The sequence below is a fragment of the Urocitellus parryii genome, chromosome 1, assembly GCF_045843805.1.
Source record: "Urocitellus parryii isolate mUroPar1 chromosome 1, mUroPar1.hap1, whole genome shotgun sequence".
Taxonomy (NCBI): domain Eukaryota; kingdom Metazoa; phylum Chordata; class Mammalia; order Rodentia; family Sciuridae; genus Urocitellus; species Urocitellus parryii.
The window spans coordinates 277,613,597-277,641,302 of NC_135531.1; the positions used below are offsets into that span (position 1 = coordinate 277,613,597).

General features: G+C 52.4%; 1 protein-coding gene across 1 annotated transcript in view; it reads left to right on the forward strand.

Moving 5' to 3' along the window:
- The first annotated feature begins 2,195 nt into the window (after positions 1-2,195).
- Inpp5d (inositol polyphosphate-5-phosphatase D) overlaps positions 2,196-27,706 on the forward strand; it is a 109,443-nt gene continuing 83,932 nt past the window's right edge. The window contains exons 1-2 of the mRNA XM_026412750.2: positions 2,196-2,454; positions 18,677-18,740. Coding sequence (XP_026268535.2) covers positions 2,321-2,454; positions 18,677-18,740 — 198 coding nt within the window. The 5' untranslated portion in view covers positions 2,196-2,320. The remainder of the gene's footprint in view (positions 2,455-18,676; positions 18,741-27,706) is intronic.

A 27,706-nucleotide genomic window follows, 5' to 3' on the forward strand; every position in this document is an offset into this window, starting at 1 on the left:
TCAAGTACAGGCCTGTATGCTCCTCTCTGGCCATTCATCTAAATCTTGATTGACAAATATTTATGGTTCCAGAAATTTTAGAACACTTTCTCATCAAATTCTTTATATAGACACGAACGCTGCAAAAACTATTTCCCCAGGCTCCGCCCACCTTAAGGGCCACTCTGGTCTAGATGCTGGGGTTGTCTGAACTGGGGGCTGAAGGCAGGGGGGTGAGGAAGTTGACCGTGTTAGATGGCTCAGGCAATTGGGTGGGAGAGGAAGTGAAGAGGGATGGACCTTAAAAAGTAGGAAAGTGTGAATGTCACCTGTGTGTCGTGTGTGTCATGCTTGCATCTGGTGAGCTTGCTGAGTTGAAAGGCAAAGATATGGGATGAAAGTGTGAGGGGCAGGGCAGGAAGCTGGGCGTGGAGGGGAGGCATCTACGTGTGGCACTGCCTTGCGGGTGGGGGATCTCTAGAGGTGAGCCGGGCAAGCCACAAAGGGGCCAAGGCTGCAGGTGGAGCCTCCCACTGGACCCCGGAGGTTGTGGGAGTCATTGGGGAAGTGAGGGGACGTGTGCAAGGACACATGAGGGGCACTTGGAATAAGCAGAAATTTCCTAGGAGAGAGCGATGAGGTGTTGGGTAGAAATGCCGTGGGGGGGCTGGGATTGTGGCTCAGCGGTAGAGCGCTCGCCTAGCACGGGCGGGACCCGGGTTCGATTCTCAGCACCACATAAAAATAAAGGCATTGTGCTGTGTCCATCTACAGCTAAAAAATAAATATTAAAAAAAAAAAAAGAAAGAAATGCCGTAGGGGAACAGAGGGCCTCCCCAGGGCCGCTGCAGAGCCAGAGGCCGCAGGGCCAAGTTGGTGAGGGAAGGCCAGAGTCGAGGCCAGCTCTGACCTCTCCCATGTCCCTGTGCCTGGCCCAGGGCCTGGCTCTCCGACTCTGTTGTGAGTGGGCTGTAGGTGGGAGACTCGGGGCTCCTAGTCGTGAACAACCACAACACAGCCGGCTGCAGGCCCTGGCTCAGGAGCTCCTTTCAGAGCTGAGCCCTCAAGTCAGAGGAGAGGAAAACGAGGCCGAGAGTGACAAGAAGCTCCATCAGCCTCTTCCAGCTTGAATATTGGGGGCTGCCAGGCTCAGGTCCCAGGAGGGGGTCTGGGGTGGGAGTGAGGCCACCATTTGTGTAATAGGTCAGCATGTGCCCCTGCACCCTTGGTTAGCCTGACCCAAGGACTGAAGGCACTCAGCTCTGGGCCCTAGGGAAAGTGTCCACCTCAGAGCCCTCAGAAACCTACTGGTACTGAATGGTGACCCACAGAGGCAGCTCCCCTGTGGCTATGCCCACTGCGGAGTATGCGCCATCTGATGGACCACCCTGGACTCGACAGTGATGCCAGAGTCAGAAGGAGTATTGTCCCTGCCCAGTGGCCAGCTAGCCCCATGAGAAGCCCAGAGGGGAAACCCTGCCTGCACTGGACCTGTGGACAGTCCATGCCCTGAGCCCTCCAGGCTCCCTGTGGGTCTTCACGCCAGGTGCAGTCACCAGGGCAGCACAGCCCATGGAGAATGGGTCACCTCCAGGGACCGAGGGCAACAGAGTCACAGGACTATCCCTGGGCCCTCAGAGTCCTCGGCACTGGGAGCCAACATTCTCCCAACACCCAGGTGTAGGTGTCCCGATGCTTGTGAGTCTCCAGTGGGCAGGGACCAAGTTTGACTCTATGTCTCCATTTTGCTCGTTTTAGGGACAGGCCTCAGTCCAAGTCCAGAAACTCTGCCCTTTGTGTATGTTGGAGGGTGGGCAGGGAGGTGAAAAGCCCAAGGGTAACCGGGAGGTTCAGGGGTCTGACCAGGGCACGACCATCCCACGTGGGCAGCAGCACAGGCCTCGGTATGGCTGCCGCGTTGGCCCGTCCACAACCACTAGGCCACACTCCTTTAGAAGCAGCCAGGGATGCGCTGAGCTGAAGGAACTGCTACTTCCCCCGCGCAGGACTGTCGCTAATTCTGGGTGTGTCTCGAAGCTGAGTCCCATGACAGGGAAAGACCAGGGCCAGAGAGGGAGAAGGAGGGGCTGCAGACGGTGGCTGGACGGGTGTGAAGGTGGACGCCGGGGGCCTCTCTCTCTCTGTGTCGGTTTCTGTAATGAGGAAGTTCTCTGCAGCTCAGTTTCCTTTCCCTCGCTGAGTGCTTGAAACAGGAAGTTAGTCAGTTAAGCTGGTGGCAGCAGCAGAGGCGACTGAGAGGGGACAGTGGCAGGTCTGAGCACAGGGCCCTCGGTCGCCCTCGGTGGTGTGCTGGTCCTGGGGGTGGAGGCCCACACCCGCCATGGTCCCCGCCTGGAACCACGGCAACATCACCCGCTCCAAGGCGGAGGAGCTGCTCTCCAGGGCGGGCAAGGACGGGAGCTTCCTCGTGCGTGCCAGCGAGTCCATCCCCCGGGCCTTCGCACTCTGCGTGCTGTGAGTATGCCACCCTCTTCCCGGGTCCTCGGCGGGCACGGAGACCCGAGGGGTGGCTTTGGAAGCCGAAGCTAGCCGGGGGCTGGCCCTGGATGGATTGTTCTCCCATCGCAGGACGGAGTGGCCTGCCTGGCACGCTGCCGTCCAGTTTGTGGGGTGGTCCGGCTGAGGCCCACCTGGGCTTGGCCTTGGAGTTCAGGGAGCCCGTCTTGCGGCAAGGTTGGCAGGGCTGGAACTCTCGGAGCCACTCTGCGCCGGGTCCCACGACTCAGCTGCCCATGAACTGTGGTGCTGGGGACGTCCTCGGGCTCCAGAGGCAGGAGAAGGGGGTCTGGGTTCTTGGAGCCAAGAGCTCGGGGCTCCGTGGTGGTGGGTGTTAGGCAGCGGCTCACCAGCTAGGTGTGGGTCCAAGATGCCCAGCTCAGAAGCCCTCCTGCTCCCAAGCAGTGGGTCTGAAGGGAGCTGCCATCTGGGGAGCCGAGAGCCTGGGGGTGGGTTTCAGTTCACCCAGCAGTGACGTTTTGTCCCCAAGAGAAGAGGAGGTCACCCTCATCCCAGCGAATCGCTCCACTCACGTGAACCCTCTCTTCTCCCCTGGCACTCAGCTGTGTCCCCACCCATTTGGTCAGCACCCCCATCAGCTCACCGCCCCCCACCCTTCCCCCCGTCTGGCTTGTGCTGTGGCCGAAAGTGCCAGTTGTCCTGACAAGAGAGCAACCACTTGCTGAAAGTTCCTTTTTAACCATCCCTTCTTGCCCGATGGCCAAGGGAGGCCCTCGCCCCTGCAGCCCTGTGGTCTAACCACGTCCCCCTCTTGGGCCTCCGGCAGTGCCAGGGTGCAGTCAGGAAGGGTGTGTCCACCCAGACACTTCAGGTAGCATCCGTGGGCCAGCAGGAAGGCCCCCTCAAGCAGCTAGAGCCTGCCTGCCTCCAGGCAGGGGGAAGTGGGTGACTGACCACAGCCCTGTTCTGAGCCCTGCTCACGCGGGGACCTGCTGTGCTCAGCGTTTACTGGCTGGTGTCATCCTCAAGGCGACTCAAGTGCAGGCCCTCCGCCCTGCAGATGGGGAAACTGAGGCCCCGGCAGGTTAAGTGAGAGGTGACAGTCATCCAAGATCATCTATGCCCAGAGACTGCAGCTAGACCACCAGACTGTGCTGCCACCCTTCCCGCCTCCAGCTGGACATGAGACCAGCCCAGGCTCACAGCCACCCTGCCCTGTGGAGTCGGCCGTCAGCAGCTGCCCCTCTGAAGGCTGACTGCCCGCCCCCCACCCCCACACTTCAGAAGGTCGCAGCAGCCAGGACCTCCAGATGGCACTGCCCTAGAGGGACTCACCCATGAAGGGGCCTTAGAAATGACTGAGCTTGGCCTGACTCCGTGGGCCCATGTGACACCAGTGGGCCCTTGGCCAAAAGTGACTGTTGGGTGTTGGCTATGTCCCCAGCCTCCAGGCCATCTCATTATGCTTCACATTAGTCCTGTGACCCCCCCCAGGAGTATGCTCAGGTTGCAGGGGGGGACCTCAGTCTCTCTGACTCTAAGCCATGGCATCTTCAAGTCTAGGTGGCGGCAAGTGGACCCAGAGCCCGAGAGGCCTCCAAGAACCCCTAGGCCGGGGGTCCCTGACTCGAAGGGGACAGACTGCTCAGAGAGGTTGAGCCAGAGGTTGGCCGTGCTGGCAGCGAGGAGCCAGGCCTAGGTCCTGGGGTGCTACCCCCGCTCTCCTCCCTCAGAGTCAAGGCCCTGAGCAGAGGCACCTTAAGGAGGTGCCCCTGGTGCCACCTAACGATGCCACCACCTATTAACCCCAGCCTGGACAGCTCCTCAGTCTCCCGGGCCCTCATCCCAAGCTCAGGGCTCCCCTCTGCTCTGCTCGGTCAGGGAAGCCACTGTGGGCTGTGGGTAGACATAGGCCAGCAAGCCTTCCAACCCTGAGAAACCCTGTAGACGCTCACCCTTGATTTTGCCAATGAAGGCAACTTGAAAGTCGGGCACAGTGGCACATGCCTGTAATCCCAGTGGTTTGGGAGGCTGAGACAGGAGGATCACCTCCGCCACTCATCAAGGCACTAAGGACTTAACAAGACTCTGTCTCAAAATAAAACATAAAGGAGGAGGGGGGCTGGGAGTGATATTGTCAAATTATATGGTTATATTGGTGCATGTATGAATCTGTAACAACCAATTCCATCAAATATGCACAACTATAAAGCCACCAGTTAAAAATTGTGGAGGGAAAAGGAGGAGGTGCTGGGGATGTGGCTCAGTGGTTAAGCAACCCTGAGTTCAATCCCTAGTGCCAAAAATAAAAAATAAACAAACAGACTTGAAAACCAAAACTAAATGAATAAGTAAATGACAACTGTCATCTTCCACCACCTCAGTCTATGACATGAAGCAACTTGAAACATCAAAAAGGCAGGAAGGACATACTCTTTTAATTTTTTTTTTCTTTTTTAATTTTAAGCCAGTCCTTTTAAAGCAGAGACTTAACTTCCTGAAAAACAAACTACATCCTTACTTTTCCCTGTTCCCTGGGGACTGGTGGAAGCCTGGCCCCTCACTATCCTGGTCCCTAACCAATGACAGGGACCTCCACTGAGGCCCAGGCAGGAGCCACAGGGCAGAGATGGAGGACAGGGCAGCTGGGCTTTCCTTGGTTCCAGAAGTAATGGTCTGTGCACCCAGCTGTCGTCCTGGCTTCCAGCCAGGCTGTGGGGACCAGGTCATGGTCAGGGCCCTCTAACAACCCTACTTTCAAAGTGAACCACAGCCAAGCACAGTGGCACACGCCTGTAATCCCAGTGACTCAGGAGATGGAGGCAGGAGGATCCCATGTTCGAGGCCAGCCTCACAACTTATTGGGACACTGTATTGAGATTTAAATTTTTTTTAAAAAAGTGAGCCAGAACTGCAGAAGAGAGCCACAGATACTCACTTTTTTGCTCTGAAAATGTCTATGTCGAGAAGGACCACATGTCCCACCACCAGGGCACCCAGGCCTCTTCCTGCCTGGGCCCCAGCAAGCTTCTCCCTGGTCCCCTCTGGTGGGTGAGAGGACAGCTGTAGGACCTCCACCTGCTGGGTTCGGTGTATTCGGGCTCCAGGCCCGAGGGCAGCCTTGCCGGAAGAGAGGGTGGGATGCTCAGGAGAGGGTGGGATTTGACCAAGATGGAACTCAGGGATGCGGGGAGACACCGAAAGACAAGATGGCAGTTCAGGGCCACGCCTGTGGCTTAGGAGCCCACATTCACCTGGTGCCCTTTATTTCCTTAAAGGGTCAGCCCTGTCACCTACCCAGGAGGAAAAACTTTGGCCTCCCCTCTGCTGCTCTAGTGGGAGCCTGCGTGGCTCCGTGGGTCACAGAGGACTGGCACGGGGTCACCTGGCAGAGGTCCAACCCTGCAGGCTTGTGAAAGGGGCTTGGAGCGTGAGGGGTGGCAGGCTCTTCTGGTGGGGCCGGTGTCACCCTCACTGGTCCCACCCACGGTCAGCCCTACTCCAGGGAGCCTGGGAGCCCTGGAGAGGAGGGGCCATAGTCCCTCGTGGACGGAGGACTTTCAGAGGCCATCCCTTTTGTGAGCTTCTTTACGATGTCGGGGCCAGCACCCCTGTCAAGCACCTTCAGGGATGGGGCTCCACCCATGCAGGGCCCATGGGCAGCAGGGTGACCTCCTCTTGCCCAGGCTGCTCAGGTGGAGCTGGAACAGTGGCCCAGTATTGTCACAGTGCCATCTGCCCTCCCTGAAAAAGCAACCAGGGCCCAGAGTGAGCCCACGTTCAACCAGGTCAGTTGGCTACTGTCCATTTGGAGCTGCCCATTTGGGCGGTACGAAGAACCACTCAGGAAAGAGTCGTCCTCCCTCTCGGGGAAGGAAAGCCACGTGGCTGGCTTTGGCTCTGAATCCAGCGCCTGCTCCAGCCAGCTGAGGCGGGGAAGCCCTGGGGTTTCCCTCAGCACATGGCCTTCCACAGGCCACTCAGGCAGGACAACAGGGTGAGCTTCCTCCTGGGGACAAACTACCAGAGAGCCTTGGACTTGGTGGCTTTGTCAGCACAGCAGGAAAGACAGAAAAGCACAGAAGGACCTTCATCGCCAGAATGCTATTTGGGGAAGCGTTCTCCTTGTTTGGAATAGTGTGGAAAGGCCCCGGAGCCAGCAGACCCCAAACCTGCCCTGCTAACGCATGGCGAGGCCCGCTCTGTGTGCCACAGAAGACTGATGGGGCTTACCTTGTGCCAGGGACCGTGGCAGGCTCTTCACGTGCACTAGCTCATTTAACACCCTCAGGACTTCAGAGGAAGCAGTGCAATGCCCACCCGAGAGATGGGAAAGCGCTGCACCGAGAGGTCCTGGGACGAGGTGGGTGACAGGACTCATAAATGGCAGGACCAGGACTTGCATCCCGCTGTTCTGGGGAGAAAGACAGAGGAGCCTGGCAGGTGGAGAGACGGCCTGGAGAACCATAGAGTGGGGACTTGAGGGGACAGAAGTGTCCAGCAGAGGTCTGAGCCATGACCCGTGGTGTGAGTGGGTGTGCGGCTATCTCCCTTCCTCCAGCCTCCTCCAAGCCTTTCATAAAATTGACATGGCTCATTAATTACTTTTGTGCAGATGCAACAAGGTGCTGCTCCACCTGGGGTATGTGCAGCAAGTGAGAAGAAAGGCTGGCACAGAAGGAATGGGGCTGGAGACCCCGGGGCTCCTGAAATCTGATTACATAAGAAAACAGGCCAAAAGGCTTTGTCTGCAAATGGCTCTTCTGAGTTTTATTTCTGCGTGCCTGACCAGGAGGGAGCTATATGCCAATGAAGGCTTGTGTACTCCACTCAATTGTATCATCCCTGTGAAGTGACTCAGAACAACCCTGTTACGATCGAGTGGCTCCAGGTGCTCTGTGCCCATGCCCAGCAGCACCCCAGAGCGATTCTTCTAGGTGGGAGTAGGCGCTGGCGTGTTTTACACATTTGCCTGCCTGGTGGGTCAAATCACCTGTGCACAGACACCAGTAGTTCATTTTGCTTGAATGATTCCATTTCCCTGGGACTTGAAGCCCTGCATCATAATGAAACGTGGTCCTCCTAGCCAGACCTCCCTGTCCCCGAGACAGAGTGACAGAGGCTCTGTATTCCTTCTAGTTCATGCCAAGCCATGCAGTCCTGAGGAGCAAAGGCTCTGGAGCTGCCTAAATCTGATGAGACAGTATTTCCATAATTCTTCCCCGCTTTGTTTTGTACCGGGAATTGAACCCAGGGGTCTCTCAACCACTGAGCCACATCCCCAGCTTTTTTTTTATAATTTATTTGGGGACAGGTCTCATTAAGTTGCTTAGGGCCTCACTAAATTGCGGAGACTGGCTTTGAACTTGCGATCCTCATGCCTCAGGCTCACTTGTTGCTGGGATTACAGGCATGAGCCACCGCACCCAGCAGTATTTGCACAACTCTGAGCTTCCTGACAAGCTAGTATCCTCACAGTGAACTCATTGGGTTAGATTCTTAAATGAAGATATAATTCACATACCGGAAAACGACCCTTCCCACACTAGCATGCAATGCAGTGCTTTTTAGTACAATCACAATGTTGTGCCACCAACACAATCATCCAACTTCAGAACATTCTTAATACTCAAAAAGAATCCCCGCGCCCATTAGCAGTCATTCCCCGCCCCCTCCCCCAACCCCTGGAAACAGCTAATCTACTTTCTGCCTGTACAGATTTGCCTATTCTGGGCACTTTATACATATTGAATTATATAATGTGTGGCTTTTGGTCTCTGGACCTGCTCACTTGGCGTAATGCTTTGAAGTTCCTCTTGTAGCACAAATCAGTCCTGTGGCTAACAATCCATGGTGCAGATGTACCATGTTTTATCTCTCCATTCATCAGTCTAAAGATGTCTGGTTTGTTCGCACTTTTGGGCTACGGTGAATCATGCTGCTATGAACATTCATGGGGACAGGTTTCTGTGTGGATGTGCATTTGCGTCAGCCTTGGGCCAGTGCCCAGGAGTGGAGTTGCTGGGTCGGGTGGTGGTTTGGGGTTTGACGTTTTGAGGAGCTGCTGGACTGTTTTCCACAACTGCTCCACTTGACATTCTCACCAGCCACAGGTGAGGCTGTTTCTCCACATCCTCCCCAGCACTTGTTTTTATCTCTCCTTTTGGTTATTGCCATCGTAGTGGGCATGAGGTGGCAAGTTATTGTGGTTTTAATTTGCATTTCCGTAATTAATGATGTTGAGCATCTTTTTATGTGTATTGGCCACGTGTATCTTATTTGGAGAACTGTCGATTCATATTCTTTGCACCTTGAGAAATGGAGGTGTTTGTCTTTCTGCTGTCATTTTGTTAGGCTCTCGAGAGGACAGGATGGGATGATGTGGGCAACACCATGGCTGGGTACATGGCAGGCACCCACTGAATACTTTGCATCTATAAAAATACTGTTGGGCATTATTTTTTATGAACTAAAAATTGAGGAATGTCATCTCGGAATCAGAGAAGTAGAGGATCCACTTGTGAAGAACGTGCCACAGCAGGAGAGAGGAGAAGTGGCCAAGCGTCACTTCTGGGACTTCCTGGAGGCCTCCGGGAGACTCTGAGCTGTCATGTGGGGCCTCCTCAGAGGAAGCGCTCAAAGAGATGGAGGCAGGAAGAGGACTTGAATGACGCACGCGCTAGCTGCTGGGCCAGGGTGGAGGGCCTGGGAGCCTGAGGGAGGGAGGACTCTGGGCAGGGGCCTGAGAAAGAGCACCCAGTGGACCAGGAGAACCAAGGCAAAATCAAGGAGAAGGTCGAGTCCTCTTGACACCGTGGGGTTCCCAGTTGAGGAGGAAGTGCGGGGTGCTGAACGCCTCCGGCCCTGAGGAAGCCAGACAGAGCACAGAGTGTTCTGTGGGAGTTCCACTCTCACAGAACAGCAGCAGCAGAGCTGTGCCCCTTGGGAAAAGAGGGTTTAGCAGGTGGGGAGGTGGCGGAGCTTGTGACAGGCGTGGGCCAGATTCTCTGTGCTCTGAGACCTGCCTGCCATCTTGAGTGTCTCCTGTGCTTGATACGTGCTGGGTCTCCACTAATTAAAAAAAAACATCATATTACCCAGGACCAGGGACTCCATCCATTTGGGTGCAAAGACCAACTGTATACACCCAAAAGACCAGTTGGGCCAGCCAGCTAGGAGTGTGCTCTGCAGAGAAGAGCCCCTTCTGCCTGGGCCCTGCCGCCGTCAGTGGCCACGTAGGAGTAGATGGATCTCTGATCAACAGTGCAGCCTTCTTTTGGGCAAATTTAAAACAGAAAAATCATCACCCCATCACCAAGCAACTAACATGAACCTTGTTAATTTGTTAGCGTGTCTTCTCATTCTCTCCCTCTCTCCATACATGTGTATTAGCTCCATTTTACATACACATGTTATGCACATGCAGTATTTAGACATGTCATTGGATCTGAGGTTTTGGGCAGCATCAGCATTTTCCTGCTGAGTTGGGATTTCTTTCTAACTATCACATTTGATGGCTGTATAGAGTTCCGCTACACAATGCGGCATACTTCATGAAATGATTCGTCTGTTGTCAGACATTGAAGTTATCCTCAATGTCTCACTGTTATAAATATGACAACGATGAAGGTCTTTGTGCAAAAATGCTATATACATTTCTGGTTATAGATTCCCAGGGTTGGAATTACTGCGTCAAAGGACAGAAGCATTTTAAGACATGTGTGTGTGCAAATACACCCGCGTGAGTCTTGTACTAGGGTTCAAACCCAGGGGTGTTCCACCACTGAGCTACACCCCCGGCCTTTTAAATTTTTATTTTAAGACAGGGACTTACAAAGTTGCCCTGGCTGAACTCAAACTTGCAATCCTCCTGCCTCAGCCTGGGTCTACAAGGGTGTGTCGCTGCCTCTTAAATGGCTTTCTAGAGATGTGTCCCAATTTATGCTCCAGCAAACAATACAAGAGTGCCCACCTCATTCCAACGTCTGTGTTCTGCATATTTTCACTTTGAAAAACATTGCTAAGCTGTAGGGTGACAGGTAGTTGATGTTCATGTTGACTCGCACTTGACTACAGTCGTGTTGAGCCTATTTGATAGGTTACTGAACTTCCTAATTCCTCTTTGGTGCCTGATCTGTTCAATTCTCTTTGCCATTTTTGTTTCTAGTCAAGTTGTGCACTTTCCATTAGCTGCTTACATGAGTTGTTTGTATCACCTTTGTTGCAAATATTTTCACTATGGTTTGCTTTTCTATTTCAGATTTTTTGACATTCAGAGATGGTAAAATTTTGTAAAGTCTGTAGATATTTTCTTTCATGATTTCTCTCTTTGCCTTTTCAATGCAGAGAATTCCTCTGCACACAGAAATTCACTTGTTTTTTCCTGGGGGAGACAGGAGGGTAAAGACAGGCCCCTTGGGTTAACAGACTCGGCTAAAAGATGGTTCTCCAGCAGTTTGCTGAACCCCTGTTTCCTCATCTGAAAAGCAGGGCTAAGAATACCTATGTCCTAGGTCTGGGTGGACTGAATGAAATGAATATTGTGTGCTTGCTTAGCACAGGGCTTGCAAACACACATGGAGTGACTAGGAGCTGTTGTCTCTCTCTCTCTCTCTCTCTCTCTCTCTCTCTCTCTCTCTCTGTTTACATTGAACCTCTTAATCTCTCTGGAATTAGTTAAATGAATGGTATAAGATAAAGACCCACGTGTGTTTTTTCTCAAGTAACTACTTTCCCCCAAACCTCTGACTGAATAATTTATTCCTTTCCCTTGGAGACTCCTTTAAAAAAAAAAAAAAAAAAAAAAAAAAAATATATATATATATATATATATATATATATATAGCCTTTTGTGTCTCTTTCTTTCCTGTTTATCCTATTGCATGTAACATATCTAATGTATTACTACAATTTTACAAAATAGTTTAAGATTTTCAAATGTACACTTTTCAGGTATTCTTCTGGGTGAACCAGGTAATAATTGTGTCAAGCTGGGGGTGGGGGGAAGGAATTAGCATAACTACTTTAGACTAGTTTTAGACTGGCATGAAATCCAAATGCAATTTGTAAAAAGTGACATTTTAGTAATATTCTCTCTTCTTAATGATAAATATGATTATCTCTAGGATTTATATTTTGTGATTTTTTTCCTCTAGGTCCTGCATATTTCTTGTTATGGTTACTTCTGGTTACTTTGTATTTTTGTCACTATGGTGAATGACACTTTTTCCCCTGTAGATATTGGTTAATGGTAACTTACAACCTATAGAAAAGATTTTATAAATTTGTCTTTTATAATATCAATTCACCCATGCATTGTTATTTCAAACTGCTTTTCAGTTCCTTCTTTCTTTTCTTTTTTTTCTTCAAATATTTTTAGTTGTAGATGGACACAATACCTTCACTTTATTTATTTGTTTTTAACGTGGTGCTGAGGATCAAACCCAGTGCCTTGCAAACACTTGACCACTTAGCTAAAACCACAGCCCCTCTTCTATCCTTTCTTGATAAACTCTTATATCATCTATAAACTATGATCATTTTTTAGTCTCATCAAATATTTACAACTGTAATTCAGATTTCATAATTTATTACATTGGTGTGTATTTATAAGATAATACCATGGATAATGTTGAAAAGTTCTGTGACAATCACACGTGGCATTGCCTAGGAGGGACTGATACAGTGCCTGGACCATAGAGGGGACTGCATTAAAGTCAGTTGGTATTTGTTGTGTTAAAGAGGGAGCTGTCTTTTCTAAGTTTCACAGAGTTCTGAAAAACTGAGCATTGAATTTCACCAAATGTCTATTGTGATGACATTAAATAGACAAATGCCCTTTTTCATTTATAGGCATAATAACTTCATTTGTGAACTTTCTGATATTAAACTATTTTTGCATTTTTAAAATAAATTCTTCATGATGATAATATTTTTTTTTTTTGCATTCTGAATTTTATTTAGGGTTTGTACATATGTATTCATCCGTGAGATTGGTTTATATGCTTTGGGGCATGTCATGGTGGGATAGTCATGTAAAGTTTATAAAATATCCTGGAGCCATTTGTAGAATATCATCATTATCTGACTTTTGAAAATTAAAAAAAAAATGCTGACAAAACCACTTCTTCTAACAATCATTTAGAGAGATAATTCTTCAGTATTTTCTTCCATTTCTTTTTGGGTGTTGATAAGCCTTGCCTATTCCTTTGCATGTCACCTTTGATCAGTTACATTGTAATGTGCAGAGGACAATCCATTGGTTAAGGTTTCCAGGTTTTCTTATGCACAGTTTTCTATTATGGTGATTTCTCTTTTATTGCTACTGTCATCTTCCTTTCTGCATTTCTAATTGTGGGTGCGGTGGCCAGGATCCTAGCAGGAAGTGGTGGCATATTCAAAAGAGATGGAATGGTGAGCAGCCGGCTGTCGACCTGGGAAGGCTTTCTGCCCCCTTGACCTGAGGTCTCAGGGGAGGGAGGTGTGTCACCAAGTCCAGCATGACTGCAGCTGTGACACAGGCCACCTGGCTTAGCTGTGGTCTCCCGAGAAGGAATTTGGCTGCTGCTGATCTGCAGCAGGCAGGATGGGCTCAGGGGAACAAATACCCCACCTGTCCCTCCCATTGGCTGAACCAGGGTGAAGCAGCCCCTGGGATGGAGATGGTGTGCGCAGGGCAGGTGGAAACGACTTAGAGTGGGCGTTTCTTTCCTTTGTTCTGTTTGTCAGAAGTTTACCCACTTAGTTTTCAAGTCACATGCTCTTCAGTTCATTTACCTATTCATTTTTGTTTTTTGCTTACATCTGTGTTGTTGTTTGGGGGCTGGGGATTGGATAAGGGTGAGGGCACCCCCACCCAGCTACATTCCCAGCCTGGTTTTGCATTTAAAAAATGGCCTCTGTCCTCTCAGGAAGCCCTCTTGCATGCTGGAGGAACGTGGTCTGGCTTGTATTTCTCACCTCCCTCTTATTGTAAAGCTGCTCTGTCTTTTCCGAGGGCTTTCTCAAACTCTTTCCTCCTCCTTCACTTTCTCTGGACCTGTGCTGCCGCGTCCTGCCTCCCTGGTATTTGTTCTGCGCTCCATCTCAGTTCTCACCTGGAGTCTTCTGCCTTTGGACATGGAGTCCTCTCTTAAATCTGACATTTTGCAAATTGAACCTTTTTTTAAAGGTTGATTTAAAGGATGATTTTTTTAAGAACAATGGTTCCGGTGAAGATGGAGACAGCTCCTTGGAACTCTTAGAACGATGGGGCCCTTTCTTTTGAGCGACGATATGTTTTCATAGTCTGATGATTTTTCTTTTCTGAAAAGAACTGTCAAGAAAAAAATAGGTTCTTTTAGAGATGGAAGTAGATTTCTGCCCAAATTTTCTTACCAAACATAAAAAGAAGGACAGGAGACTCCAACCCAAGATGCAGCTTCTGGGGAGGCAACTGAGGGGGTGGTGGGACACACAGAAGGTGGGCTCCCTCTGGGAGTCTCATTCCTTGGTCTTTGCTTTGTGCAACTTTAGGACAAAGGGTCACCCAGGGAGAGGGTGCTCCAGCAGCACATGCCCACTCACCCCCCTCTCACCCTCGGTCCTCCTCTTGCTCTTTCTCCTGGGGGGGGGGCAGGGGGGCAAATCAGCAACTAATGGTCTTTCTTTTCTTTTTCTTTTGGTACCACCGATTGAACCCAGAGGTGCTTCACCACTGAGCCACAGCTCCAGCCCTTTTTAAATATTTTATTTAGAGACAGGGTCTCACTGAGTTGCTGAGGGCCTCGCTAAGTTGCTGCGGATGGGTTTGAACTCTCAATCCTCCTGCCTCAGCCTCCCAAGCTGCTGGGACTATAGGCATGCGCCACCATGCCCAGCTAATAATGGCCTGTTCTAACTCATCAATTTCAGCACCCTGGCTTCCCAGGACTAAAAGACATTTTCTCTTATGTCTCCATTGGTTAAATGGCTTTTTGAATGCAGACTTTCCAGCCCACCCCATCTTTCCCAGAAATGTGCACCACTCAGCCAAGAAAAAGAGAAAATACACGCAAAAAGCGCTAGAAATTAGAAATGATGCTAGTAAGAGTCACAGAGGGATTGAAAAGCAATTATAGGAGTACAGTGAGCAGACGGGCAGACGAGACCAAACACCACCAAAGCTCTTGAATCTTAGTTTGCTTTCTGTGTCTCTGTGGGGCTCGCCGTGTGAAGGGTGTTTCTGGACGTGGCTGGCAATGTTCACCTAGGGATAATCCTACAGAAACGGGTGCTCATCTGAAAGAATAAATCAAACCCTGGTTGTTTCTTCCCACTCCCCTGTGCCTGTCCACTTGTACTGCACTAAAACTCTCAGTGGCTCCTCGGGGTGGAAGGGGCACCTTCCCACCTCTTCAGATCGGCACCGGGCAAGCACCTGCTCCTCAGCACTCAGAGGGAGCCGCACAGGACACCTGCTCTGAGTCCTCCTTCAGTTAGGAAAGGGACAATGCCACTAGGAGCAGAAGGGAGAGCAGAAGGGAGATCCCAGTGGGATCCCCATATTCTTGAAAAGTGACCCAGTCACTCAGAGAAGTTGTGACCAAAAGCATTAGTTCAACCATCACCAAACCACCAGAGGAGCTGGGAGAGGGCTGGGCAGACCTGTGGCCTCTAAAGAGAATGATCGTGTTGTTCAGATGGCGGCCCAGGGCTGTGGTGGTCAAACACTATTTAGTTGTGGAATCTTTGCTTTAAATATTTTGCCTGTAAGATTGTGTGTGTGTGTGTGTGTGTGTGTGTGTGTGTGTTCCATGCAGGTGGGCACAGGTGTGTGTTACCACTTGAGTATGCATGCACTGTGCTGTACATATTTAGGCCTAGGATATGTGTGAGTAAGTGTCTGCATATGGGCACGTGTGTTGTGTGTGTGCCCATGTGTGGATATCTGAGTGCAGATAAGGATCCAGGGTGAAATGCAGCTGCTGGTGGGGGAGGGAGGCCAGGTTCCCTGGGGAGGCTCCAGCACCCCGTGGAATGCAGTTGGGACCTACTGCTCTCCTGAGGGGTGGTGGTTGTGTGGTGCTGCATGTTTTCCCTGAAGATCTAAACTGACTCCCCCAAGCACAGAGTGAAAGACCTGCATTAACCAGGCAGGTCATCGGCATCTGCTGAGATGACCCCTCCGAGGGGAGAGCATCTTCTCTTCCCTGTGGTACCAGCTTTTGGTTCTGACCTGCCTCAGGGATATGGGCTGTTTCCTTGTCTCGGTGTTTCAAGAACATCTTTGAAAAGGCCAGAAGGCCTGGTCTGCTGCTCTTGCGTGCACTGGAGGGGCTTTCCTGTTCTGAGTGGCTGCTTCTGGGTCCCCGTGACTCCCTGCTCTCTCTTCCTGTCTGCCAGCTGGTGCTTTGTGCTGGCCGGAGCTCTTCCCTAGTTAGCTGCCCTCTGCCCAGTGACAGTCCTCACCCTCCCTCATTTGTTTATCTGCAGGAGGAAGCTCAGAGCCCTGAAAGATAAGGCACTGGCTGGGTGGAGCTGGCCTCCGGCTTGGTCTGAGAGGCTCTGTGTGCAAGGGGGGATGAGTCCTGGTTCATGGGGATGGGGCGAGGCGCCAGAGTGGGGGAGTTCTCTGTGTCCAGGGATGTCTCTGGAGGTGAGGGACATCAGACCAGAGATTCTTCCTTGCTGTCTCTGATACAGTGTGGCTCTGAAGACAGGATGGGGCAGAAAGATGGGCACTAAAGGGGTGGGAGAGAGAGAGACAGACAGAAGAAATTTTCCTGGGCAGAATTTAAATAAGAGTGTGGAAGTGAAATTTTCCAAAACATTGCTCAGATTTTTCCTTAAGCATTCACTGGTTCAAAGTCATAAAATTAAATATTATAAAATTTGCCACATAACATTGTAAAACTTCCACACAGCTAAAAAGCAAACAAACAAACAAACAGTAAATACTGTCAAAATAACTCCATCCAGGCACTGTGGTGCACATGGTAATCCCAGCGGCTCAGAAGGCTGAGGCAGGAGGATCTCAAGTCAAAAGCCTGCCTCAGCCACTTAGCAAAGCCCTAAGCAACTCAGCCAGACCCTGTCTCAAAATAAAATAAAATAAAAGGGTTAGGGATGTGACTGAGTGGTTAAGCACACCTGGGTTCAATCATGGATAACAACAACAACAACAACAAACTTCAAAATATACTCTAGCATAGATCAAAAATCAAAGTCATATAAATGAAAGATGATACATAAAAGTGAGAAAAAACATGAAAAGGAATTCACAGAAAAAGAAATAGAAACAACCACGGAGAAGAACATGCTGAACCTTTCTCATAAAGACAAGCAAATTAAAGCAAGCTGTCATTTTCTTTCACCTCTTAGACTTGCAAAGATTTAGAAGTCTGATAACAGTCAGTTGGCAGGGTGTGGGGACACAGACACTTTCAAATCCGGTTAGTAAGATCAAAAAATAACACCAAGTGCATTGGAAGATAGTTGGTAGCCTCTGTCAAAACATAAAGTGCCCATGTTCTTTAGCCCAGGAGTCTCCTCCTAGTGATTTAGCAACAAGCACTAATAAGCATCCATCATGCTGTGCTCGGCCTGGCCAGGTACTATTCCGAGTGCTCTCCACACATGAGCTTGTCCAATCTACACAGCAACAGGTACATGTTGTGTTATTGTCATCTCCATCTAACTGAGGAAGAAACTAAAATGATGAGTTCGCCCAGGTACACAAAGATGGAGGGGTAGAGATGTTCACTGCAGTTTTATTTACAACAGCAAAAATCTAGAAATAACTACCTATCTATCACCAGGGTCTGGCCAAACACATAGCCACATATCCACATGGTGGAACATGATAAGAAGGATAAAAACCCATTTCTCTCTCTCTCTCTCAGCTCACATGAGAAGACCTCTAAGATATTTTTTTCTTTGGGTAAAAAAGCAAATTTCAGAAGAACATATATAGTATGATTTTACATGCATCTTTTAAAGATATGTACATATAAGCTTGTGTGCATGTTTCAGAGTTCTGGAACCTTTTGCAAACAGGAGTAGTAAATCCAAGAAATGGATCTCATGGGATTGGGGAGGAAACGTATTTTTCATTCCGTTTCTTTCTGTATGCTTTTTTTTTCAACTAAGGTACAATCAAGTTAAATAATAATATATGTAAATGATTGGTGGAGTGTGTGGCCCACAGGAGGGACTAAGTGAAACTTCTACAAGGAAGCATTGCCTTCATGGCAGAGACTGGCCCCTGCTTAAGGGATCTGCACGCATAGCAAATTTTCAAAGTTCCAAGAGCCCCAGTGGGAGAAATGGGGAGAGATTTTGTTGGGAGAGGGAATAGACCAGCGGCTTCAAGGAAGAGTCCAGACAGCCATGGCATTCCCCCAACCTCCAGTAGACTGCCGGGCTCGGCCAAGGGTCAATGGACTCCTGTGGCCATCATGGCTGCCAGGCTCCTTTAGGTTAGGGACCACCCACCATGTGCCCCTCTATCAGGGCACTTGAGCTAGAACTAACTCCCCTTCTACTCAAAGTTTCCAGGAAAGTAAAAAGTACCTTCTCTTCCCCCTCCCCCTGAGCCAAAGAAGGTGGACTTTCTAGAAAGAGAAGGGAATCTGGGGTGTTCAGTACTCAGAAACAACCTTAAGTTTCATCCCCCAGCTGCGGGGGCAAATCTGGGTCTCTTAAGGGACGGTGACCAACCTCTAGGAAAAGAAAACCACGGGGCAGAGTGTCCAGGGGAGGGGGAGAGGGTTAGTCGGGGAGAGGTTGACACTGAGAGAGCATGGCTTTGTCCCTCGTGGTCCCCTGCTGCCTGCCTGAGACCCATTCACTATGACCCCACCTGGCTCCGCCCCCTGGGAGTCTTGGTTCTTCTTCACACACCCCTCTCGCTCCATTCTCATGGTCAGCATGGCAGCTAAGAGGTGGGGGCGGCCCTTCCAGACAGTGGACACCTTCAGATGGACCCCCTAGCTGTCAGCATGGAAGTTAACCATGTGTCGGTGCCCAAACGACCCCCTGGCCTTTCCCAGATGCTCCTTGTATGCTGTGGGGGTGAGCAAGCCTCCATTCATGACTGCTCCGTGTCAGGGTCTGCCACCAGCTCAGAGGACTCTCGGCCCTAAAGTTTGGAGACTCTGTGGGCAGGCTCTTCAGCCGCCATCAGGGAGCCTGTCCTTTCAGTGACTAGGAAACTGGATTTTCCTGCTTGGGTTCTAACGTAGTCTTTGATCTATTTCAGGTATCGGAACTGTGTTTACACTTACAGAATTCTGCCCAATGAAGATGACAAATTCACCGTTCAGGTAAGTCCCTTGTGAATCTGGAAATCTAGACCTGACCTGAGCCTATACTGGCAGAGAAAGAGAGAAGGGGAAGAGGAAGAAGAAAGCCCATGTCCCTAGTAGGTAAGGGCCTGGCTGAGCCTGTCCTCCTCCAAAGCACCTGGGTGGCTTAGCCGTCGAGGTGACCCTGCTCTGAGATGCGACAGAGCAGGCATGCCAGGGGTTAGTGGTGTGCAAGAGGGTGAGAAGTACCTGAGGGGAAGGGGACGCCCAGAGACACAGGAGAAGTGTTCCTGGTTTTCTTTAGTTCTCTCAAAGGAATGTGTGTCGATGGTCTGGGAAGGGGGGACTGGGGTGCATGCAGGAAGCCCGCGAGAGTCACACGTCGCAGCCCTGGAGGAGTGCTGTTTCGAGTGCTCTGCTGCTCAACACCGACGCTCGTGGCACCTGCTCTGGCCACGGGAAGCCCGGTGCTCCAGACTTTCAGCTGAATTTCACAAAGAAAAATCAACTGCACCCACCCACCCGGGAAGTGTGGGGAGACCCCCCTAAGCACAGTTTGTGGGGTAACAGTGGAGGCTTTGCTCGACCGCAGTGTGTGATAACCGAGTGCTGTGGGAGTCGGGGAAGTCATGTTTATCTGGCTGCATCAGGAGAACATGGGGGTGAGAGAAAGGAGGAGGCAACAGTCTCAGGGACCTCCGTGGGGGTGGGGTGGGGGTGTGCAAGTCCTCAGGGACCATGGTAAGAGGCCCAGCAACCAGCGGCACACAGCCATGCCAGAGCGGAGCCGCAGGCCCAGACGAGGGTCTGGAGGAGGTTCCTTGAAAAGAAAGTGGAAGCAGAAGTGGGAGGGGGCGAGGGGGAGGGGGAGAGGTGGGGCACAACTGCTGGTTCTAGACTCCAGGGCATGATTCCCCTTCCAGGGCGCAGGGTAGACACAGAGCTGCACTCAGGGGCCAGAGAAGAGCAGGTCCCTGGGGCAAAGAGACCCAGAGATGTGTCAAGAGGGAGGGGGAGATTCGTGGAGCAGGCCTCTCAGGGTGACTGATCGTGGGGACCAAAGGAATCACTTCAACCAGCCGCTTAGTCCAGAGTGCGGGACCCTCAGGGGTTGGAACCAGCCCTGGGGGACACAGAGCGGCCTTCTGGGAGGCAGGGTCTGCTCGCTGCCGGGCCTCACAGACGGGCAGGGGTGGCTCAAGCAGAAGCGCTCTCCCCGTTGGAAGTCAGGCTGAGCACTGCGCCTCTTGGTCATTGCCGCATGTGTGTCCCCACCTGCCAGGGTGCCCGGGGTGTGGCTGGCCCGGGGGAGCCTGCTTGGGGCAGGCGGTGGGCCTCCTGGTCTACCACACTGCTTGAGTCGGGGACCCGTGAACTTGGCCAGCAGGTTGGCATCCTTCCTGGGTGGTTTCCTGAGAGGACTCAGCTCTCGCAAGTTAAAAGTCGGTCGGCGCCTTTGATCTTTTTCCCCTTGTGGTTTACTCTATTCCTTCAAAGTGAAGAAAACTTTAAGTATGACTGGGAAGGACGTGACTCTGTGGCTTCTCAAGCAGGGTCTGTATGGGGCCTCTGAACACAGACTCCGTCTGGAGGCTGTCCCCGAGTCCTCACGTTCCTGCCCTGGTGCTTCCTGTGACGCTGTGAATCCTCAGCTTTGAAACCCGGAGCCTCACCAGGCCTTGGGGTTGTAAGAAACAGACTCACTTTGGCTCAGGCGTGCGCCGGGCTGGGGCCTGGGTGGAGACGTGCACAGCAAGAAGGCCACTCAGAAGGCCCTCAGCCCCGGGCCAGGGGACACGGCCCGGTCCAGGTTCCACCTCTGACTCAGCTCATCTCTGTGGGTTTGCTCCTCCCCTCAGGCTGGCTCCCTTTCAGTTCCTGGTCCCCTGGGAGTCTGATTGGCTCAGCCCCCAGGATCCCCTTCCTGGGCCATGAGCCTAGGAAGGACTTGGCTGTCTGGGAGCAGGTGTCTGCCTACCGTTGGAAAATGGGGACAGAATCTTGGGGACAGGGCCTGGCTCCCTAAGGCCACCTCATCAGGGCAAGGGGCAGGCAGTTTTCACAGAAGGCCCGTGGGCCTGCTGGACAAATCCACTCCTTGCCTGTGACCTCTTAGGTAGCCAGCACCAAGTAACTAAGGGACCCGGGTCCTAGGTAGTCTGAAGAAGTTTCCACCTTAAAGACTGCACCTTCCTATAAAAACACACCTCCTGAAATAAATGACAGCTGTCCTCTGCGGAGTGACACTGCCCCCGTAAGCCAAGCCTGAGACGCCCTGGGCCGTCCTTGAGCACTGCAGGTTTTAACTCAAGTTCCTCTTTCCATATTGAGGTAAACCCTCGCACTCCTTCCTGAGCTTAGCCACAGTTTCTAAATAACTCATTCCTTACACCTCAGTCTGTTAGGTGCCACCAGAATGTGAGGCTGCCCAAAGAAGCAGCCACTGACCTGAAACCCTTCCTAGGGGGACCGAAGCCTGCGCTTCTTTGCAGAGCTACAGCTGAAGGCAGGCTACCCCTCATGGCCCACGGTGGCCCCACATCAGGGCAGGGTGTGACCCCAGCTCTCTGGGACCCTTCCTTCCCTCCAGCTCTCACAGACTCACAAAAGTCAGAGACGGGAAGGACACAAGCCAGAACCTCACCCAACCCTCTTGTGTCAATGTGAATGTCTCAGGATTGGGGCTCACACCAGGTCTGCATATCCCCCCTCCAAAAGAAAAGCATTCTCTATGCAGCTCAGGATGTGCTCCCAAGCCTGGCTGAGGGCTGGAATCCCCTGGGCAAGGGCAAGGGCAGGCCAGGACTCCACCCAGAGGGCGAGGAGGCAGGGCCTGTGGCCTGTCAACGCTGGGTCCTTTTCCTCCCCGGGTGGGAGTGATTCTAGGCAGTGCCACTGGGGGAAGGGGCGGGTTCCCTGAAGCCCTCCCTGGCTCTGCTCTCTGGGCTGTGGACCCCCAGGCTTCAGTGGCCGTGGAACTGTGAAGCAGCTCTTCTACCCCTGCGGGGGCCCTCAGACCTGGAGAACCTTCTGGACGGGGGCCTGTGCCACATCCCCAGGCCTGGGCAGCTCTCTGGCACGAGGCCAGGGCCAGGCAGGACGGCTCAGGCCCTCAGGCCCCCGTTTCCCACACCCGAGAGCCCCAACTCCTCTCGGGCTGGGAAGGGAAGTGACTCTCCCCTTGGGGAAGTGGCACGGGGTGGGTTCCTGACTCCAGAGCGGCTGCTAGGCTGCCACTGCCTTCAAAGGGACGCTGCTCCCCGTGAGTCTGCGGCAGGAGGGCCAGTCCCAAGCTGCAGCATGGCTGAGAGAGCCCACAGGCTCAGGGCGGCCTTCAAAAGTGTTACAGGCACAGCCGTCCAAGCTGCTCCGCAACGGAAGCCCTGCACCCTGCCAGCCCTGGCTCCCAGTCCAGCTCCTTCCTGCCAAGAAGAACACGGCAGAAGATAAAGCCTGCCCGTGACCCCCATCACGTGCAAGATCTCTGTGAACTTCTGCTTTTGAGGCTGAGATGGCATCCAGGGTCCTGAGGGGAGGTTGAACTCCAGGCAGGAGCACCTGCGGGTTTCATGCACCTGTAGAAGAAAATGGGCATTTGAGATGATCAAGCTCACAGACGATTGTCCGTCCACAGGACTCTTTCCCTATTTAGAAGAAAACCCAGGGGCTGCAGCAGTCCGAGCTGTAAAGAGGAGACTCTTGATTCCAGTTCCTGGTGGTGGTGGTGGTCAAGCCTGGCTTTGGGAGAGGGAAACAGAACAGCAAGCCGCTCCCCCGGGGTCCTGAGGTGCTCTTGAGCCATTGTTATTATGCTCAGGAAGCGGGTGGCAGCAGTTATTGTTCTGAGTGGTCACCCCATGAAGTAAAGATTCCGCCTGAGCCGCCAGGCAAAGGATGTGGCTCGTCCACACACTTCCTGAGGTTGCACAAGGAGGTGAGCTGAGAGGCTCAGAGAAGGCCCACAGGTCACAGGCAGAGGGTCCCTCTACGTCACGACTGCCACTTTCTAGGTGCCTACTTTATATATTTTTTCCTACAACAGAAAACAGACAGGTCTGTTTTGTACGCCTCTGAGTATCCTAAAGCCTCTTGCAGCTGCCTTCATGCTCCAAAGGGGACTTGATGGACGTGAGACTCTCTGGGCCAGCATCGCTCCACGTTCTATAGAGGCCTCCTGCTGCGGCCTTTGGGAGCTCAGTAGGACCGAGTCCCACGGCCAACCGAGGCCTTGAACTGGCTCCACTAGAGGGAAGCAGTTTTGTCTTTTTCTGCTTTGAAGCTGGTGGGAACTCTTTTCTTTTCCATCCCGTCATTTTCCTCCCATTGCTAAGGCCGGGACTGGGCTCCGTGACTCACTGGGCAAACTCAGAGCTTTCTGTGACTCAAAAGGCTTTTCTTCTGTTTGGTCTCTGAGTGAGCCTGTGTCCCACCTGGTCCCGTCTGCTCTCGTTTTCTGACCTTCTGAGCACACATGCCTTTATGACACGCAGACTCCGCCGTTCCCTCGTGTGGCGGCAGGATACGTGGTCCTTTCCTGAGTGTTTTAGAGAAGTCTGGAGAGTTTTGTCCCCTCTACCTCCCAGTGACCATCTCCTTTTTTCTCCCCATCCCTCTGCCAATCTTGTTCCTGCTTCTCCCTGTTCCAGAGCCTTCTGAGCCACCTTGCCCTAAAGGGGAGTGGTCGATGGGGCTTCTGATAAAGGTCTACTTGTCTGTCTGCTTGTCCATAAGGATGAAATGGTCTCTATCTACCTTTGGAAGTTGTCACAGGATATGACAGTTGGAGCTGCTGCTGCCGTCTTGCAACCACGAGGAGAGGCTACTGGAAAGTGAGGCCAGGGTGCAGATGGCAGAGCAGAAAGATGAAGTGAACCTGGGTCCTCAGTGATGCCACTGAATCAGTTGAACAGAATCAACCAGCCTGGGAGCTGCCTGCCTCTAGACCTCCTGTTTAGTGAGACTATTCATTCCTGTCTGTTCAGGTAGTTGAATTAGGGTTTTCTGTTACCTGCAGCTGAAGGCACCCTAACACAGCAAAGGTCTGGGCGACCCTGGGGGAATTTCAAAACAGAAGGTGTCAATTTTAAGTTGATGTCAGGTTTCTCTGACACAAGTAGCCCCTGCTCTTCTTCATCCTGGATGGTACCGTGTTGCCAGGATCTGCTCCTCCCGGCCCCAGACATTCTTAAACTCTATCTTTGTGTCAAATATCCTTGGGCTCAATATCCTTTTCTCCAACTCTAACCAGAAATGGAACAAAAACCCACCAAAATTTCAGCAATCTCTGTGCCCTGGGGAGGCATCTGGATTTCCTGCTGGTGGCAGAATGATTTGGCTTCTCGCCCCAGCTTTGCCCTTGAGATCAAGTTCTAGGTCTAACCTTCCCAAGCGCAAGCTTGCACCCCACCGAAGGGCCTTCCCTCTAAGGAAACACCCGCCCTCTGAGCAGCCTTGCTCCACCCCTGCATGGGAATCGCCTGCACCTGCTGCTCCGTAACCCTTTCCTCCTTCATCTTCCTTGGGGCACTGGCAACTCTCTGCCTTAGTATCTTCATCACTTGGTTTATTCACTGTCTGTCCTGCAGCTGTTTTGGCCCACGGCCAGTGCGCCATGGATCTCTACCCTGGGGACCCATCCCGCGGGCCCCTGGGGAAGACGGAGGAGCAGCAGGGCTCCCCACTTCACAGGCTTTGCCCTGCTCTCGTCAGCATTCTCACACGGGCTCCCGCAGTGTCCACTGCTCCCACCACGTTTTCCAGGCCTTGGTCAATTTCCTCTGGGAAAACAGCGGACCGGGCTGGCCCCCTGCTCAACTGGCCCCGTCCTCTCTCCCCGCTTCTCCCGCTCTTCTTGGGTTTCACTCCTGGGTCCTCACAGCCTGGGCTTGGGACACCCAGAGAGGTTGCCGGATGCTTCCTGAAGCTGCGTTTTGGGAGAAGGCCCTTGTTCTTTGGGAGAAGTCATTGTTCTAGTTCCCTTGGGGGCGCTGTTGACTCTCCTGGCCTCTGCTTTTGTCAGAAATAGAGGGACAGCTGCAGCTCTTCTCTCCCAGGGAGGTTTTGAGGACTGAAAGACAGTTCCCGTAAAGCACTGTCACTGCCTGACGGGGCACTCGGCGAGAACCCCCTCGGCCAGTCCAATCCACGCCGAGGTGGAGCTCCTCACACCCCCCCTCCCTGCCTTGGACCAGGTGAGGACACCAGGCTGGGACTCCTGGGATGGGCAGCAAAGCTGTCCACAGAGGCCAAGTGTCCAGGGTCCCGCCTGGCCCTGGCCCTGGCCCAGGAGCCAAGAGGGGTCCCTGACTCCGGCCTGTGCCACTCCCTGAGCCCGCGCCATCTCTGCTCTGAAGGCTGGGAAGACAGGCAGGGGCAGGCAGGCTGGGCCACTGACCACAGCGAGAGCCGTGGACACAGAGGACGGGCCACACCCTGCCTCCCATCCCCTTCTCCACAGCTACCACTTGTGGAACCCTTACCAGGAGCTGGCTCTTGGGCACACTCTGCCTCCAGGGAGGGGATCATTACTAGTCCCCTGGGCTGCCGCTGCTGCAGACCTGCTAGGCACCTTTCTTCCTTCACCCGGCCTTCAGCCAAGGAGGCACCTGGCAGTGCGCAGACCCAGGCTGGAAGGCAAGCGTCTCCCTGAGTCTCTCTGGCTACTGGCCTTTGTTTCAGAGCCACCACGGTGGCCCCAGTTAGAGACCCTGCTGAGACTTTCAGGAGTCTAAGCCATTGACCTTCTCAGGCCCAAGACGAGCCTACTGTTAAGCCAGTGAGTGTTAAGGCTCAGTGTGTAGAGGCCAGGCCCGGCTTAGAGACTCCTGCAGCCCATTCATTCAGTCATTCAGTCAGTCAGTAAGTAGTGTGAATGGGAACCAGGAACACAAGCTCCACCTCAGAGGCACAGTCCCCTCCTCGTGGAAACCTGTGTCAAGCAATTTTCAAGATGATCAGTGGCCCCGCCGCCTGGCAGGCGCGCTCCCCAAGCCCTTCTTCACCTCCTGATCCCATACCTTGGCTTGAGGGTGGTAGTCGGCCCTGTCTGTCTCTCTCTCTGAGAACGTGGTGAGGGTCCCCTCTGCCTCTGTGTCTGGCTGGGAGCCTGGCTCAGCCTCCGCGCTGCCGTGGTGGGCTACAGCGGGTGCTGCCCGCGCTGGGATGAAGCAGGGCAGCCGGGGCAGGGGGCTGAGCAGCAGCACTAACAGAGCTGCCCCAGGCCTGCAGCCTCTCCTCTCAGGGGTCCCCCAGGCTGATCCCTCCTGGGTCACCTCCAGCTGTCACTTCTGTGTCTTCCAGAAGGGTACCTCAGGTGTTGGACAAAAAGAAAAGAAGCAAGAAGAGCGTCCCAGGGATGTGTAATTAAGGATAAAAGTAGGCCCCCTCGGCGCCCAGCAGTGGGGAGGTGGAGGGTGCTGGCTTTCCCGGAGCACTGGAACCAGGCTTCCGAAACACAGCAGTTAGCGCAGCTGTTAGTACGCTGCCACGAAGATCCAAAGAGGGCAAAAGATTCGGCTAAATTCTTGAAGGGGGAGAGTTTAAACTGAGCAGGGTCCGGTTTTCTTTTTTTTTTTTTTCCATGGTAACAGTAGGACTGGAACCTGTGGCTGCCGCACGCAAGGCAAGTGCTGTGACCACAGAGTGACACCCGCAACCCCACCCCCTGCCCAGCTGTCTCAACACAGGACCTTGGCTTGGAGTGAGAGGGAAAGGGGAAATGGAAACAGTTAAAGGAGATGAACTTCCCTGATTGCGTGGGGCAGAGGGAAATGGCCGTTTTAAAGGCAAATGTTGAATTCTGAGGTGGAGGAGAGCCAAAGGCTGCGGCCTCCCTTTCTCCCCCACTGCCCACCCACTCTTCCATCTTGAGACGGACCGGCCTGACCTCGGAGCCCCGCCCCACCCTCTCTGCTCCAGGGGCCCAGAGGTACCTCCCAGCTGCGACCCCCAGCCGTCTCCCCCTGTCAGCTTCGGCCCTTGTCTGGAGCCTAACAGGTCCAGCATACTCCTGCTGGGTGACGGGGACATGGGTGAAATCATCTTGACCCCAGAAGGGACGTGGAGCAGTGGAGAAACAGGTGGACTTCCCCTCCAAGCCCTGCTTCCCACAGCCCTGCGACCGCTGACTTGCCCTCCCTCTCCTCCCCTCGGGGACCCAGCCTCACCACCTCTCTCCTGCTCCTGGCAGGGGCTTTGGGCCACCATCCCTGGGCAGAAGGTCATGTTCACTATGTGTCATCTCCCTTTCTCTCAGGAAAGGAGCAAGCAGAGATGAGGCAATTCAAATCGAAAACCCGACACAGAAGTAAAATCCCCAGACAGGGAGATGAGCTTCCCTTCTTGGGAAACCATCCATGTAAATACGTTTCTCTAAAATTTGACTTTAGAATCCGTTACCCATTTGGCCTCTTAAAAATAGGGCTAAAGACCTTGAGCACGCTGAGCGCTCACTGAGGCGTTCTTTAAAGGTTGATGGTTCTCTGACATTTGGGGGAGGAAAGAGTTGTGAAAATTGGGCACTAATAGCGGGAGGCCTGGTCAGCTAGGACGATCTGTCCAGTTTCAGCTTGCTATGAGTCTCTTTGATGGCCTTGGAAATGTTGCCTGGGAACAGATGAGTACAGGTTGAATATCCCTGATCCAAAATGCTTGGGACCAGAGTGGTGGGGACTCAGGATTCCCCCCCCCCTTTCTGGAATGCCTGCATGCACACAGAGGGATATCTTGGGGACAGGACCCAAGTCTAAACAGAATTCATTTGGGTTTCACATACACTTAAACACGTGGCCTGTAGGTAATTCTGTCTACTACTTTGTGAGCGTCTGTGTTTTGACTGGGACCCATCACATGAGGTCAGGGGTGGAATTTCCCACTTGTGGCATCTTGTTGGCACCGAAAACATTTTGGATTTTGAAGCGTTTGGGGTTTTTAGATTAATCTATAATTTGAATTATTATATCGTTATTATTATAACAATGTAATCA